General features: G+C 29.9%; 2 protein-coding genes across 4 annotated transcripts in view; both read right to left on the bottom strand.

The window, feature by feature from the left end:
- LOC143191474 (uncharacterized) overlaps positions 1 to 18,621 on the bottom strand; it is a 125,514-nt gene that overhangs the window by 56,832 nt on the left and 50,061 nt on the right. The window contains exon 1 of one of the 3 annotated variants that reach the window (XM_076396619.1): positions 3,097 to 3,184. The exons of the other annotated variants lie outside the window; for them this stretch is intronic. Within the exon in view, the coding sequence (XP_076252734.1) occupies positions 3,097 to 3,108 (12 nt within the window). The 5' untranslated portion in view covers positions 3,109 to 3,184. Of the gene's footprint in view, positions 1 to 3,096; positions 3,185 to 18,621 lie in introns of those variants that run through there. 3 annotated transcript variants of the gene reach the window in all.
- Positions 14,655 to 16,682, bottom strand: LOC143191885 (uncharacterized). The gene is made up of 2 exons (XM_076397325.1): positions 16,601 to 16,682; positions 14,655 to 15,290 (listed from the first exon to the last, which is right to left on the bottom strand). Exons 1-2 carry the CDS (start codon positions 16,610 to 16,612, stop codon positions 14,718 to 14,720), a joined length of 585 nt encoding a protein of 194 aa, XP_076253440.1. The 5' UTR covers positions 16,613 to 16,682; the 3' UTR covers positions 14,655 to 14,717.

Below are 18,621 nucleotides of genomic sequence, written 5' to 3'. Positions count from 1 at the left end.
ACTCTAAAGATATCAACTCAACGTGTACATCATATCATTCACGAATATTTGGGCATGAGAAAGCTCTGTGCAGTGAGTGAAGCGAGAGCTCACTTTTGACCAAAAGCAATGACGACTTGATGATTCGGAGCAGTGTTTGAAGATGGTCAAGCGTAATAAACACGAGTGTTTACGTCGACATGTGACAATGATGGATGGATGAAACATGACTTCATTATTTCACTCCAAAGCCAAACGCAACATTCGGCTGCTTCACCAAGTCAGTGCACCGCATTCTCCAGATCTGGCTCCCAGCGACTATTTCCTGTTCTGAGATTTCAAAAGAATGATCAATGGGAAGAAATTTTTCGTCAAATGAAGAAGTGATCGCCGAAAGTGAGGCCTATTTTGAAGCAAAGGACAAATCGTACTACAAAAATGGTATCGAAAAGTTGGAGGGTCGCTATAATCAGTGTATCACCCTTAAAGGGAATAATGTTGAATAAAAAAAAAAAAATTTTGCCAAAAAAATGTGTTTTACTATGGTAGGTCGGGAACTTTTCAATTGATCTGTTACTAACACCCTAACACTGATGCATCATCATGTTAAATAAAACATGAATTCAGTTAATTGTAACAAAACTATGTTCTTGCAGGGCACTATCTAAAGAAAATAGTATTACTATCCCCATGTTTTTTAATAGTACATTTAGTAATGAAAATAACTGAAATCTTAATGGCTAAATAATAAAATATTGCTTAAATTATTTTAAATATTTAACCAGCAGTGTATATTAATGGAAATGCAAGCGTAGTTCTCATTTTCACTCTAATCCAAACCTGATCAATAAAATCCAGTTTCGTTAGAGTTTACAATTGTGGTCATAAAATATACGCAGGTCACACATTTATCTCCATTGTCTGCGAAAAAAGTCTAACGCTGTTATCTAATCTGGGTCGCTTGATTAAATTGATTACGACACTCGAACTTGCAGAGATTTGTTATATATAACCAGCTTTTCTTGAGTATTTAATCCCGTTACTGAATCATTTTAGTTTATGTTATCTTACAACAATCTAATCAAAATAATAATCCAATGAGGATAAGTAATTTTGCTTTATATGGCGTGAGCTTTAGTAAGCTTTAGTATAAAATGCAATTCAAAATCAAAGCTATAATACATTAATTTTAATATATTTTGTTAGATGCAACAACATATTTAATATAATACTAGCGACCCGCCCCGGCTTCGCACGGGTGCAATGCTGATACTAAATTAAATACACTACAGAAAAAATATGAACGTTGTATATAAAAACATAGCGGCCCGCTCCGACTTTGCACGGGCATAAAATATATATGCCTATGTCACTCAATGAAAACATGATTAAAATCGATCCAGTATTTTTGGTTCATTCATTACTGCCCTTGACCTGCACGCATTATATTTGCAGTAAAACAATTCCTCTTCCCCTATACTTACTATGAAGATTTCCTGCTATCTTTGGAATATCTAAATTCATACAATTTTTATTACATTACACATTTTTAAAAGCAAATTTTAAATTTGTAATATCTCCGAAAATATTTGTTTAATTTACATGCTGTAAGGAACCATATTGATCTATATTAATTGCACACTGTATTTAAGGTACTTAATTCGATAAGGATTAATGCCGTATTGCTTAAAATAGCTTCGTAAATAAGCCATTTTCTCACGTAAAAAGTAAACAATAAAAATGGTTAATGTGGGTTATCCCTAAAAGATAAACATATACCATCGCGGACTTTTTTGTAGATCTTTTTATGGTGTACAATACTGTAGTACATTAATTTGATCTAACTCGTAGGGTTAGGCGGCGTTTTTGCTAATTGCTAAATAAGCCTAAAAAAATAGGTTAATTTACGACATCACGTTAAAAACCTCTAAAATTAGCAATGTTGCCTTAGTATATTATGCATGTATTATACATATAAACCTTCCTCTTGAATCACTCTATCTATTGAAAAAAACCGCATCAAAATCCGTTGCGTAGTTTTAAAGATTTAAGCGCACATAGGGATATAGGGACAGAAAAGGCGACTTTGTTTTATACTATGTAGTGATTTATAATGACTGTGACATTTTCTAAAAAACTTAATTAAGCTTAAGCACTATTATTAGTACTAAGTCAGTTAGTAACTGATAACATATATAAGATTTTCAGTGAATACAGAAAAAATCCAATAATGTAAATGATGGAATGAAAATATTTCTATGTTGGGATTTTCTTTATATAATAAAAAAATGGCTCTTTATGTTCAACGTCCTTTTTCAGGTATTTATTATTTGTTGGTAATTTACCTTAATTAATTTAACATACTATTTTTCATGACCAAAACATCAAAGAAAAATGGAAAAATGTGAATAAAATGTGTAAAAAATTACATTTATCAGTTAAACTGTTCTGAGCCTTTTAGTAATAATTTACTAAAGTGTACACTTTTATATTGGTTAATTTTAGTAGTAAAAATTGTAATAAAAAGAATCCCAATACATTCAATGTTATTTACTTGGACAAAATAAGATAAAATAGCAAGGCACATCCCTTTTCTTTCTTAAACTCAAACTGTATAATGTATGCTACTCTCCAAATATATTACCATTACCATCATATTCCCGACAACATTTCTATTATTTACGAGACTTTAGAGAACATAGTCTAAAAGAAAACTTTCTAGAATTAATTTTCATTCAATCAAGTAAGCACTGAAAATGGAAATATTTTAATAACGTCTCAATGACCTTCACAAATTGTGAAAATATATTTACAAATTCAGTGATCTCTTCGGAAAACTAGAATTCTCAGTTATTCAATAATTTTCTGAAATAAGACTATTAATTAAGTTGACACTAATGCTCAATAGACTTATTAAAGCTGATTGCTCAAAAGCAATTGTAATACATATATACCAAAAGACGTTAAAATTATTAGTTATAAAAAACACTGAAATAAGCAAATATAAAGCTTCAAACTTAATTGATGATTTTGATTCCTATTGCTCTAAAAAAGGGCCCCTTACAAAAAAAAATTGTATTAAGAGAGGCGTTTTCAAAGATTTCTTATGAAACTTACCATAGTCTTCATAATTGGATTTTTTCAGTCAAAACCAACAAACACAAAAACAAATGATCGAAATGTTGAGACTAATTAGATGTGGATGTGTTTGACTATATTGGTGTGAAGCTCCGTGATACTTATATACTAAAAGTGGTAGGGTAGAGAATTAAAAAGGACTTTTTTCTATGAAGAAAATGTTGTTCTGTACGAGAACTAGATTTACTCGTGAGTATGGGACAGACATAATGATGTAGTATCATAAGAATTTAGTATGTATGCATATACGTAGAAAAAATAAAGATATTTGTAATTGTATTTTAGTTTTTTTGTAATGAATAAAAATTATGTAATTGGAAGGAAATAATGTTATTTTTGTCTGTTCCTTTTTATGGTTTTTCCAATATAAATTTAGAATCAATCAATAATCTACTTTGATATAATAGTAATTATGTATACATATTCGTTCACTTGTTCTGTTCATATTATTTTTATACCTTTTTATTGCTATAATCCATTTTTCATTTTGCTTAAACATTTCCATTATATATGAGCTAAAATAATTAACTAACATTATGCCTTTAATCTTGTTATATGGCAATGTCACATGCGACTTCAGATGTTAAGCCTTATTTTTAAACTTTGAAATGGGATATCCTACCCCATACATATGGATAATGGTAGATAGTATTTGGCCGACAAAATATGTAATAATCCTTGCTTAATAAAGATTTCGAATTTAAAAATAACGACGTATTTCAATTTGTACTCCTAATATATTAAATTAAAAATATATAAACATATGAGATTAGCTATATATACATTTATTAATTGCATTTCTATGACTGTGAATTAATTTTAAAGGATTTACATCATTTTCCAGACATGAAGAATGTTAACGAAGAATAATATGTTTTTAAAGGTACCTAATTTCTCACAATTTTCCTTAAACTTAGAAAAAAATATATACAGCTCTTATATATTACATTAACATGAGTTAAGTGACGAGAAAACTTAAAATTATTGGAAGCAATCTAATATACCAATCCTGTTTCCTTCATTTTCATAAGACTGGAAGTGTTTTGAAGCTATGCTATTAACCAAATTGATTAATAGTCAGGAGAAGCCAGGTGTCATGCTAGCGGAAGCATCTCAATGAAGCCCCTTAAATGAATATTTAACTGATTAACAGACAAGCGTTCACGAAAGAAAGGAATAATAATGTTTTTCATTATATTCAGCATGCAGCCATCTATTACTTTATAGATATGATATCTCACATAATTTACATTAATGTTTTCCAGTACTTATTGAACTCACTTTAGATCATATACAGGAAATTCGTCCTTGAACAAACAACAAAGAGTAAATACGACAATATATATATATATATATATATATATATATATATATATATATATATATATATATATATATATATATATATATATATATATATATATATATTATTACCAAAAATCGACTTAAGTTACACCAATTGTTTCAACTTAACAACAAAAATAAATATATAATATTTCGTAATTTTGATATAAAAGGCAACCATTCTATTTAGTACATTGAAATAATATGTCAGGAAAAATATGAATATCAAGGTTATCTGCCAATTATATACCACTTAAATATATTGAACGTTCGTATAAATTCTCGCTGTTTGTCAACCAACAAAAATGTAATGAAAAATGTGAAAAAAATAAGAATTAATGAAAATTTGAGCCAAGCGCAGCCAAAACTACTTAGAAACGATTGATCATCATGATACGATGATCAATCAACCATTTTCAGACGTTTAGAGGTCATTTGTAGGTTTCCAAAGTAAGAATTTCAAAATCGGAATATGTTGAGACTTTATCTATCCAACATGTTACTTGTGAGCCTTTAAAATAATTAAGAAGTAAAAGTCAGCAAGCATTGACCGAAATAATTGACTCTTGTATAATCTTGTAATTCATAACACTGATCAAACTCATGTAGCAGACCAGATAATAGCACATGGGAAATCAGTCTAAGCCCTAAATATGGTGATAATAACATTTTCCGTTACGCATAATGAGTTTTTTCTTTCTTATTGTTACTTATTATTCTAATAAAAATAAAATAATTTATAACATTGTATTCTTCATTGAACGAACAGCCTTATCTGCTATTCATCTTGAAATCAATTAAATTTTGCATTGTTCTTTAAGAATTATCGATGTGATATTGGGTCCCGGACTAATCGGTGCCAAACCAAAGCATTGTATGTAGGTACCACCTCACTGTTTAATTCTGTCGTCCACTTTTACTTTCCGCTTATAACAAAAACCAGGACCGATATCAATAAATCTATCTGGAACAAAAATAGGCGTTTGACCATTTGGACTTAACAAACCATCATGTACCGTAAAAGCAATAAACATTAATTACTTTTCAATTTCATTAATATATATGAATGTTATAAAATATATACACATATATATATATATATATATATATATATATATATATATATATATATATAGAGATATATATATAATTACTATTTTCAATCAAATGCACGGTTCGACCAACCATTCGTGATGTCAGACGAAGATGTAGGAATTCTTGTCTGTATAAATTGTGAGATAGGAAAGGCATATTTTTATTTTTATTTAACACTATTTTATATATTGTCTACCAAATGTGTGAAAAAGTATTTTCTTCCCAAGGAGTGGCGGATGTTCCTCACATAGTATGAAATTCAATCAATAAACACGATTATTCAGTTGCTGTATTCATAGTGCTCTTATTCGTTTTTTATTATTATAAACCCACTTTTTTAAGTTGCCTCTTTATAATAGTAAAAAATAACAAACGGCCCTGTTACCTTTATAATTTAACTTACAAATATATAACAACATTTTTGATAACATAATAACCTAACTGTTAAATTCGACAGTTCTGACACATTTATATAGAAAATAGCTTTCTATTCAATATAATTGATTTGTAAAACATCGAGATTAATAATACTAAAGAATGAATGTTATTTGGTCTGAAGAAATATTCAGCCGACGCCCATCAGAGATCTGATGCAGCTGCTTCGTGTCACAAATGTCAATTTTGGTTTCCACAATTTAAAATTAGTTATTTTCAAATAAGTTCGAAAGAAAGACAATGAATTGCAAAACAGCATGCGTAAACTCTCAAAGAATTTGCTTTCGCAAGCAGCTTATTAATTGATAAACCGTTGGCACTATTTTGTACTGTCCAGACATTTATATGCACTTGGTTAGATCTAGAGGTGGGGATGATAACTACTACTACAGGAATTGAGGCTAAAAAAAGGTTTAGAATGTTTCAATATATCAGTTTCATTGCTTGCCAGTCAAGAAGGAGAAGCGCAAAAAGAAAAGTCATGAGTTATTGCTGTGAATATGGTGGGATCTGCTAAAACCATATTAATATGGTTACTGCAGATGCCTAACCAGCATCAGTTGAAAAAATATAACAAAGCATTATTACAAGAAAACCAGCAATAGAGAGTAACAAACGCAAAGTCGTCCTCTTGTAGACAATGCACAGTCACATATTGCAAGAATTGTGAAGCAGTGTTGCAGCTTGGAGGGGAAGCTGTGCAGCGCCCATATCATAGCTTAGTTGACATACTGTATCGAAATGCTGAAGAATTACAAAAGAAGATTGATGATCGTAACTGAACCAACATTCTTCTTCATACACGATTTATCCATGTTACCAGAAAGATAACAAAAAGTTATGGAAAATATTTTGATTAAAATATATTGTTGGATTTTTTCTAAATAAATATTTTTTTAAATAATTATTTTTTAACTAAGAGACAATCTTACTTTTCCCGAGTCTACTTATTGTAATATATGATTCATAGTAATAACATAAAATTGTAATAAAACTATGTAAGCTTAATATAAATGTTGTTTAGCTGAATAATTTTCATTGTTGCTTTTAAGGCGAAGGAAATTATAAATAAAATTAAGAATTTGTTGATGTTACATATATTTCAAACTTATAATAACGATCACTTATAATAATATATTTATGATATAGAGAATCGAGATTAATATTTGAATAAATTGTGATGACATCCTACGCTTCTTGATCAATGACAAACTGATATAGCGATAAAAAGGGCAAATATAATATAAGAATAGTGGTAGATTGATAACACTATTATAAAATCACCAGGCCAGTAGCGTGTTTACACATTTGCCAGTTTCACATTCACACATTTTCAGTAAGCTAAATCTGCCCCCTATTCTTGAACCTACTCTGCCTGTTGGTAAATTCGTCACTGTATCAGCTATATTAAATAACTAACTAAATCCTCTTACAACAAATTGTCTTAAAATAGAATATCGTTTTGCTTGGTATGTAGAGTCCCAGTCAAAATTAATATATTATTTAGTATTAATAAACAGTAATTTTATAAAAGTAAATATAATTTTATTAGTTTAAAATTTCAGTCACCAAGATATCAACAATCTATGAACATACAATTGTAAAATATTAATTAAATCTCATTCGCCATATTATCATGTACTTTGTACAAATTTGTTATTGCCTACTGGTTATCAAATTTCCTGAATAAATATGATAGCATATACAATACATTATGGAGAATATGATGAAATGGTCATGTACTGAGTTACAATTAGTAAAAATATCAGAGTTGATTTTAGTCTAATCTCAACGCTCACTAAGATTAAAGCAATTTCGTAAAAATAATGGTTTTCTAATAAAAGTAGTTGTTCTAATGTTTCTGATTAATATTTGATTAACTTATATGCAGTTGCACTTAGGAGATGCTTGTATGCATTCTGATGTTTTTTCACTTTCAAAAGGTATTTTATTGAAGAAAATTGGTATAGTTAAAATATTTTCTATTTCTTTCTCAATTTTTGCAACGTGTGGCCGATTGTCATGCAAGAGGAAAACTTTGCTTAGTTACTCGTTATTACAGTCTTTTGTTTCAGTTTGTTAGTCTTTTTATAACAAGACATTTTTCAATTTGTCCAATAGTGATCAGCTGACATCTGCACTAGCATTTTCATTCGGTTTTAGCAACTAGTAACCAGTTATGAGTTAGTCACCTTGGTGATCAAGTATGTGACTCATGACTTTTTGCATGTAGGATTATCGTTGCATTGTCATCTGTACATCTATTCAATGTCCAATGAGGTGATTCGTCACGTTCGTATTAAGCTGTCTGGAAATTCGTTGAGAGTATGGGTTAAGTCTTGTCCAATAAATATTGCGATGCAATACATCCTATCATTTTCGATCCTCCAGGACATGACATCAATATCATCACTATGATATGGAAACCCGCTATTTTATGAAAAGAAATGTTAAAACTATCCAATTAAATAGTCTGCCAAGGGTACTCAAACAAATAGGAAATTGGACTAAACTAAATCATCATAGTAATTAATGATTTTTTAACATGATAATTCTCGATCACATGTAATACTTTTTTAAATGATCTCTCATCATCTATAAAACGAATTAGACTTTGAATAGTGTGAAAAGGCGAACAACATGGGAAATTACATTTTTGATACAGGAAAATATTTCACAGACAACAGTAGAAAATGTATATGTGTAACAGCTGTTATCAATTACTATCAAACTGTACCAATAAAAATTCGATTCATTACCAAGTACTTGCATACAGCAGTGTCATAAAATAGGTGTTACATAATATATGCTTACATGTATAAGACAATTTTTGATAGCCATTTTCCAGCTATTTATCTATTACATAATTATCTATTATAATACATATAACACGTATCCCTAAAACAACTTTCTTTATTTTTTTATGAAAAGCAATTTCGATATATTGGCAAGATTATAAATTATCACGTACACTATATATACAGCAGGTATTGTCAAGACATATATTTAATATTACTGTGACTAATATATTAATTGTGTTCATAATGTAAGAGTAAAAGGAATATATAACAGAAATCCAACTAGAAACAAAATTGTATTTAAAGCAAGATATTGATATACTCCAAGTTCCATTATTTATAAATGTATTGTCTGAGATTGATTAAACATTCTATTGAGTACACAAATATAATATAATATGCTTTTTTTGGCTGAACAAAATATATTTACTCGCTTATAATTAAATAAGTTAATATTTTTTCCTAAATATGTTCTTTTTCCAATAAAAACTAATAATAATGTTTTTTTTTCTAAAAACTTAAATCTCAATCTAAAGAAATGTATTTCTTTAAATGAGACATGAACTAGTGTCACATTACTATACTAATTTTTCAAAATATTTCTAACAATTCCATCTGATTTTATTGTGCTCGTTAACTGCTGCAAATGTACTAATTATCACCGATAGCACTAACGAATGATATACATCTCTCAAATGCATTTGATTGCTTAACTAGCATAATTTGCATATATTCACTACATCGCCAGTAACGATGTGATACAAAAATACAGCTTTCATTCACGAATATTTAATTTATTCATGTGGTACTTGCTTTTAAAGAATTCTATCTTTCAAACTGCAAAGAAATACCAAATATTATAAAACTAAAGTAAGTCTACAAGTTCAATTTGAAGAATGTATACGGACAATATGCCATATGGTGCTTCTCCTTGTGACAAAATAATAAGACATAATTTTCCTTATAAATGATGAAATGATAAATTAAAATTATTTTATTTAAATAAAATCGATAATTCTCTATGCTGTAAAATAATTAACCTGTTCTAATCACGCAAGGGCAGTTTAATAAGTAAGTGACTTTTTTAATTTCCCGCGCACTAATTTTAAAGGCATTAGTGATACCCTAAACCACCATATAATTATGAAATTAATATTTATAATTATATTATATAATTATATAATTAATATTATTAATATTAATAAATTATATATATATATATATATATATATATATATATATATATATATATATATATATATATATATGAGCTTTTAACAGGTTGCATCATTTAGTTTGTGTTTAACAGCCATTTACAGCAGACAAACTGGCTCTAATAAAACGGAAGGAGTGATTTCCTTGTGCTGATTAAGTAGCATTTTACTCAACAATCATCGCCTAAATTAAGGAAATGTCTTAAAAAGAGTAAAACTATCACCGGCGAATATTATTCAAAACTTTTGGGCAGTGTTCCAATTAATTTAAAGCAAAAACGATCGCATTTGGTGAAGAAAAAACATAGTTCCGTGATGTACATTTGTAGTCACCATGGCAAAAACAAGTAAAATGAGCTACGAACTACATCCCATCCAACAATTCTCCAAATGTAGACCTACGTTTATATCTTGTTGCAAAATATGAAAATATTGTTGGGTCATAATATATTTAAGTCCAATAAACCGTCCATCACTGAAGCAAGTGCTGGCAATCATTTGGAAACACAAGTACACCGCACTATAGACGTCATCAGTAGGTGCCTGGAAAAAGCCTGTAGTCATCTGCTATGTGTTTGGACATAAATTAAGGCCTTGACTGGCATTTAAACTAAAACACACGCTTCTACATACTTACTACTATATACTCTCATCCTATCTCAATCGAAAGGGCTTCATAATTAAATGTAACCATGAATATTCTGTTTTGCACAAAATACCTACGCTGATAAAAATCTCCTTCCTCTCAGTGCATTCTGACCCAAAAACTACTTCGATCCAACTCCAAACCCAAACCAAGTCCTTTCATTTTACTTGAACTCTGCTAATAGAAACCTGTCCGCTAAACCGTCGGTAAAATTATACAAAGAAAACATCCGACTAGAGGGACATGCAAAACACTTGGGTATTTATTTGGATAGTAGGTTAACTTAGCAGAAGCCAACGTAACGTTGCAATGAAAGCAAAATGATATATATGGTATACGAATCTGTCATCAAGCCATTCTGGACATAAGCATTCAATAGTAGGGCATTCAAGCAACAGCAATAGAGAATTATTATAAATGTTTCAGAGCAAAACTTTAAGAAACATCCTCAGTATTCTTCAAAAATGAGCAACAAGTATATCTAGATACCCATGTGTGAACAGTACAGAGAGAAATAATTTATTATAGCATAAAATATCAGAGCAAGCTTTCGAAAAAAATTTGGGAGGATATAAAATTGGAAATACACTAAACTAAACGAGTTAAAAGAAGATTATGTTGAGAAATAAAACGCACTTTGCCAAAAAGCACAATTGCCATTAAAAAGGTCACTGATTTATCGACTGCTCTCGTATAACAAGGGTATATAAACTATAAGTAAAAGATACACATCTCGAGTTAATGAATGACAACCCCCTTAAAGAAAGTGTCATATTCGTAATATATTTTTTATATGGTTAACATAGTAACTTTTAACTTAAAATTTATAAGAAGCCATTAAATTGCCGAATTTTTATAGTGTCACGTTACATAACGAACGACATCTGCACCTGATCTTAGCAAAGGAAATTACGATCAAAAGAAAACATCTGTTTCAAATGTCAGCCACATGGAAATGTAAAAGGGCATGAAATCACACAATAAATTCATAAATTATTCAAGATATCTTAAGAGTACAACGGCTACACGACTTTCTGCTTAAATTAAAAGCAAAGTAGCATAACACCCTGTGGTGATATATGTGTTTTTAACAATTTGAACAATTGAGGCTGACACAGAATTTATTGCAAATCTATGGAATCCCTTCTATTGTTTAACGATCAAACTCTATTTCTGAAAGATTGTAAAAAATATTCCTTGATTATTCTTTTAATAGACAAAAAAAGTTCTTTTAGAGCGGTAATTTTTTAATAGTTTGTATTTATCAATAAAGGGTCTTTTAAATAGGCAAATGTCTTAAGTAAATATTAGAATGTGAGTGTACTTCATATAACTTTTTATTGTAATAAAATAAGTATCATACTTAAACAAAAAGACAACAATCACTTTTAAACATTTGAAACTTAACAAGCGTTTTTTCCTTTATAAAAATGTTGATTGAAACCTTATCATAACTCCTCTATGTTTCAATTATTTCATTATTTAATTTCACAGGGTAGCGTCTTGTAGTGTCCTGCATTATTCTACACTGCTGATATCACAACAATAAAAGAAACAGTTCCAAGTACAGTCTTTGTCAATTATTTTGACACACTTTGACACAATTATGATGACAGAAATTATATATCTGCCTTCTATATATATATATATATATATATATATATATATATATATATATATATATATATATATATATATATATATATATATATATATATATATATATATATATATTATATGATTCCTCAAAATACTTCGACATCCATTTCAACGGTAGGTTAAATTTAAGACATAAATAAGCGGTCAACAAGATCTACAAATATAGTATAGGCTGGAAAATACGGCTTAATAGCCCCAAATCTGTCCATGTTAATTTTGTGTTGTGGCGAAATAACAAAAACCTAATTATATCACTTGACGGGTGTCGGATTCCTCAAGCAGAATCCGCTAAATACCTCAGAATTGATCTTGGTGGTAGGTTGAATTGAACACATCATGTTAGACAAAAAAGGGAGCAGATAAGACTCAAAATCAAAGAATTGTATTGGTTTGTTGGAAAATACACCCAACTTTGCTAAAATTAGAGAGGTTACTTTATCAATCAATTATATTTGACTATTTGAACTTATGGAATGCAAATATGGGGTTATACTAAAACATCAGATCAATAATCCAACGCTACCAAAACAAAGTTCTTCAAATGGTTCTACGATGGAATACTCATGAAACAAAATTACTAAATCACAACATGTGGAATCATACACTTACTGGATATCACGAAAAGAATCAGTGATTGGAGCTAATCAAAACACACGAACTTGGGTGTTTTATAAATGTTACCCTTAGCTTTAGATTAGGTAGTCTGATTTAATTTTAATTAGTAAAATACATACTGATGTAATCATTATTACAACAATCAATAGTAATAACATATACAAGACATACATATAAACATAATAGAAGATATAACTAAAAAAAATATTGTGAATTATTCTCATAGACTACATTTTACATGCCTAAAAAGGAAAATGTTGTTAGAGATGTTAGTTTACTAAGATTTCTCTTAAAGTTGAACTGTCTGGCAGAAGATCCTATATTCACACCTCCTAATTTCTAATTTCTAATTTTAGTTTTTATCTAACATTTCTACTACTTGAAACTAACCTAACCTGTTGTACCTAACTTGAATTTTTCTCTTTTTAATTCTTCAAACACCTGAAAATATTCGTCCGATATCCACGGATGTGTTGAACATGGATGTTTGTAGGCAACAATAGAAAATCTAGTACAGAATATTAATCTCAGTAGCACCAGTAAACGCAGATGACTTTTGTAATAATTAATACCCCATATAAGTATAGCAATAACTGAACCAAAGCATCAAATACATTATACACAAATCATTTATTCGGCTTATTATATTAGATTTTGTTTTGCGTTTAAACAAATGTATCATTCAAAAAATTATCATATATTTTTATTCATCACCTTTGTACTATCACGTGTTGTATAATGCATTGCACCATCAAAATATGTAAGAATGTATCACTGCAAAAAAGGATTTTTGAGCAACACATATATAGTGGAATCAAAATTGTGTTCTCTTATTCATCAATTTTGATATTTTAGTTTACTTTATATTATTTTTCTCAATTATCTGAAACTATTTATATTATTACAGAAAAGTTGTTGATATAATCTTTAATTATTCACATAAGCTATAATATTCCATATTAATTTTAGTTGTTCGTTGAATCAGACAAAACAAATTAACAGAATCCACTCTAAGTGAGATAATTATAAGGTGAAGTTAATGATATATTGAATGCAAAAATATATTTAATTGATTGTAAAAGTTAGAAAGGAGTAGAAATAAACCATTTACCTCTTCATATTTTATCAATCTTAAACTTCTGAATATTAAAATACGATGAAGCATATTTAGGATCATTATGACATTAAAATAAAGTAATGTATACAGCACGGAGAATCAGTTATCTTTGCCCATTCCTCTCTCAGAACTATTACGGTAGGAATTCGTACATCTTCGTCTGTCATCACGAATAGAAAAACAGTCAAACCGTGCATTTAACTGAAATAGAACCTACAACTTTTTAGCTTCTGCTAGTTTTTTGAACATCTGGTCGATAGTTCGACTGTCTTCAGTCGATAGTTCCCAACACTACTTTTAACACATATAAATTTTTTAAAGTGTTTGTAAATGTTATTGGTAGTATATATTTGTTTCATTGTGGCTTATGCTTACCGTAGGATCCAAATGAATTGTTGCTTTTTTAGCTATTTTGCTGTTTTCGTATTCGTATTGGATTATATTGCATTAGTATCTTCGTAAATCTTGGATATATTGGCCATTGTCACCATGAATATCATTCTGTATCAGAACCAATATGCACAAGGATTCTCAAAATACATTATGTACCACGATAATTATTCAGATATTTAAACACGGTTCATTAAATTGGACTTTGCTTTAAATTTAAACAATTGTATTATTCAAAACATGTATATTTATTCATCACATTTTATACAACACTAACAGTAGACGATCTACCATAATTTTGAGCTGCCATATCCTAAAGCCAAGGGAGCTGCATAGCTCTTGGCATAGATTGGGGCGGCAGCGGCGTAGCTCACGGCTGGTGCGGCATAACTCTTGGCGTAGATGGGAGCGGAGTAGCTGACGGCTGGGGCCGAGTAACTGACGGCGGGGGCAGCGTATTTGGCGTAGCTAATAGAGGGAGCTGCGTATTTGGCGTAGCTCAAGGCGGGAGCGGCGTAGCTGATAGCTGGGGCTGAGTAGCTGTAGGAGGGAGCAGCGTAACTGTAAGAGGGAGCAGCGTAGCTGATCGCGGGAGCCTTGGCGATGATGGGTGCGGAGTAACTGTAAGAGGGAGCAGCGGCGTAGCTCAAAGCGGGAGCGGCATAGCTCTTAGAGATGATGGGGGCGGAGTAACTGTAAGATGGGGCGGCGTAGGAAATAGCTGGACCGTGAGAGGCGTACAATGGACCGGAAGAGTAGCCATAACCAAGACCAAGGAGTCCACGTTTGGTTTGCTTCTTTTCGTCCTTAGATTCGTCCTTTTCGGCAGCGACGATGGCCAATACAGCAACGAATACGACCTAAGAAACAATTAATGTACAGAAAGTAAAATTAAAAAACAGCAAAACAGCTAACAATCAATCAATTGAATCCCATAGTAACCATAAGGCACAAGCAAATAAATGTATAATACTAATAATATTTAATTAAAGTTGAAGTACTGTTAGAAAAGGAACAATATTTAATTGGAAATATATTGGAAAAAACCCTTTGGTGCAATGCTTTTTTAGCTTCAACAAGATATATAACACAAGAAAACACTAACCAAAACGATAAATAAGATATATCTTAAAGGATAATAAGAGAAAAATAATATCAATAATAACTAACGATTTTGATACTATTGAATATCAAATGAAAACCTCTTTGGTGATATTGTGCTTGGAAAAGTTACACCATCAACAAGATGTACAACACTACAACAGAGTAGCAGAAAAGATAAATAGATACTAAACAAAAAATACTATATTTTGTCGAATTTTGTAAACATTGAATATCGATCAGTATTTTTCACTGATGAAAGCTGAATGATGATTCTTGTACAAAAATATTTCAGTTACATCAACATATATAGCACAAAAAACACTAAGCAAAACGATTATTAAGAGAGAAGATAATAACAGAATAACGACATCAACAGTAACTAACAATTTTGATACTATTGAGTATCAATTGAAAGCCTCTTTGGTGCTATTGAACTTTGGAAAGTTACACCACCAACAATATGTACAGCACAACAATATAATAGATGAAAATATAAATAATATGTAAAACTTAGTATATTTTCTCAAATTTTGTAGTCATTTAACATCGATCAGCGAAAAATCAAAAAGCATCAATCAAAAATGCAAAAAGCAAAAATCGATAGCGCATATTTTTACGAAAATATTTCAGCTTCAACAAGATATATAGCATAAGAAAACATTGACCAAAGTGGTAACTAAAAGAGTTGAATCAAATGAATATCAATTGAAAACCCCTTTGAGGCTACTTTGGTTTTGAGGAAAGTTATACCATCAATAAGATGTACAATACGAAATATCAAAAAAGACAGTAAGAGCGACAAAATGTTAATATTAGCAACCCTTTGATGACGAGTAAACACAGATTATTATAATGTTAATATCTTGATGAATTTTCGTATGAAAATGTTTCGGTTTTACTGAGATATTCTGAAAAATGATCTACCACAAGAGACGAAACTGATAATTTTAATTTTAAAATACTTGGAACCAACATGAGCAACGTTTCGGTGACGATTTTAACACCGTCAGGTATTAGAAAACTTAAGGACGAACCGAGCGAGATATAGGGAAGCAATGGTACTTACGAAGAATTTCATTTTGATAGATTGGTGGTGTTGTGGAAGTTGTTTCTTCAGATTACCCAAAAAGCGTATGATACGGACTACGGTCGGCCGCCGGTCTATATATAATTAAGATCGCGAAAAGAGGTGGCAAAGAGGTCATTCAGACTTATGTCCTACGTAGTTTCTTAATTCTGTACGAGCAGAGATATCGTTAAAAAGTTGTTTATCGACGATTACAGGGCCATAGTTCCAAGGCCTCGAGCGAATTAGACTTGGATAAAAATTAATAATTCTTTCGACGATATTTTTTCTGGTTAACTCATTTTTTTGTGTTATCTTAAGATTTCGGTGTTTTTGTTACGTTCTTCGTATCTCGATGATTTATTTTTTAATCGCATTCGTTATTGTATGAGTAATTCGATTTACGTTACAATATTACAGTATATTACTTATTAATATGAAAAAAATATATTACTACATATATTTAAAATAAATATCTCTTGATATTAAGTATACTAATAAACATGATTTTATTATAACTGTATAGTACATATTGGCTGAGAAGTTCCCGGTCTAACGGTCTAGATTATGGAATATCATATTTTTTTATGAAAAGCTGCAATTTGAGCAAAATAAAACCACAATAAAAAGAGCAAAACAAAAGGACTCTTAAGAAAACAATTGCATACAAATATTGCAACACTAAAATAATATTCTTTGTTGACAAAACAATAAATTCATAATGGACAATACCATAAGTAAAAGTAAGTTTTCTCCAATTGACCGGAAAACGTTTTCCCAAAATATAGTAAATAAATGAAGCTTTATCCACTATAATATTGGGGCAAAATGTTTTGCATTTTTATTAAAATATATTCTAATCTACTATTTCTTCATTTTTGGAGTAGTTATAGATATCATCATATATGTAGTCTATTCAAAGCTTTTTGTATATACGTTATCAAGATGTTTAATGTATTGCCTGTCGCAATTTGTAAATTCCTTTTAGAATCAGACAAAATTTTCCTTCTCATTTTATTCTAGTTACAAAGAGACACAATGCTCTCTGAGTAGTTCGAGCACTTAAACGAATGGGCCTGTCAAAATCGTTCGGTTGTCAGACGTATGCAAAATTCTTGAAAGCAATAGTTATAAGAGGTTATAACTCCAACCGATATATTATTGTGGCTGTATAATTAACTGTAGTTTTTAGATGTACTATAATGTTAAAATAAATTATATTTGATAACATTTTTGTAATAATTTATATTTAGATTAGAATTTTATTGTATGTCAAAGCCAAATTGAACTAAAACTCAGAGTTGATGCCGCAATATTGCGACGTTTTGACGTCACATATTTACAAAATAACTTTAAAAAGACTATATATTATATTGTAAAGAAACATTTTAAAAATTCACTATTATATATAATGCATATTTACATATATTTAAGCCATCTAAAATGACACTATGTCAACTAGCATTTATTTATGCTGGTGATTTTGCCACACTCTATTAAAGTAATAGGAAAACATTAGGTGTTTGCATGTATTTTGATCAGCGATATATATTGCAATTCATCATCTATAAAGTAAAAAATCAATACAATAAAATATCATTTATCCTGCGACATTAATTATTAAACACATTAATATTTATTAATGCTTTAAAATGTTTACAAATTTACTGTTAATAATTCATAATGTCTCCTATTTGTCCTAGTAGTCCTTGTAGGTAGTATACCTCGATATAAGCTATGCCAAGCCATCAGGGATCTAGGTTGCACCGTTTTCCTCAAAAAGAGAGTTTTCATTAAGCCTATTAATATACTCAGATTATTATGATAACTTTTCAATCAACTATAAGTAAAATTTTTATAGAAAAACCTATTTTAAAGCAAACCATTGTCAAAATCAAAACCCAGAGTCAGCCTATTCGACAGAGTTAGCTCCCTCTTCTGGCTCCTTTAATATCTCAGGAAATACAATTATAAAAAACAATTTTCATTAAGGAGGAACAAGGATACTGAAACTCCTAGAT

Source organism: Rhynchophorus ferrugineus, unplaced genomic scaffold, assembly GCF_030347505.1.
Source record: "Rhynchophorus ferrugineus isolate W39M unplaced genomic scaffold, kcgeb_rfMv2 rfM2, whole genome shotgun sequence".
In the NCBI taxonomy this organism is placed as follows: Eukaryota; Metazoa; Arthropoda; class Insecta; order Coleoptera; family Curculionidae; genus Rhynchophorus; species Rhynchophorus ferrugineus.
This window is presented reverse-complemented; position numbering and strand designations above follow the sequence as displayed.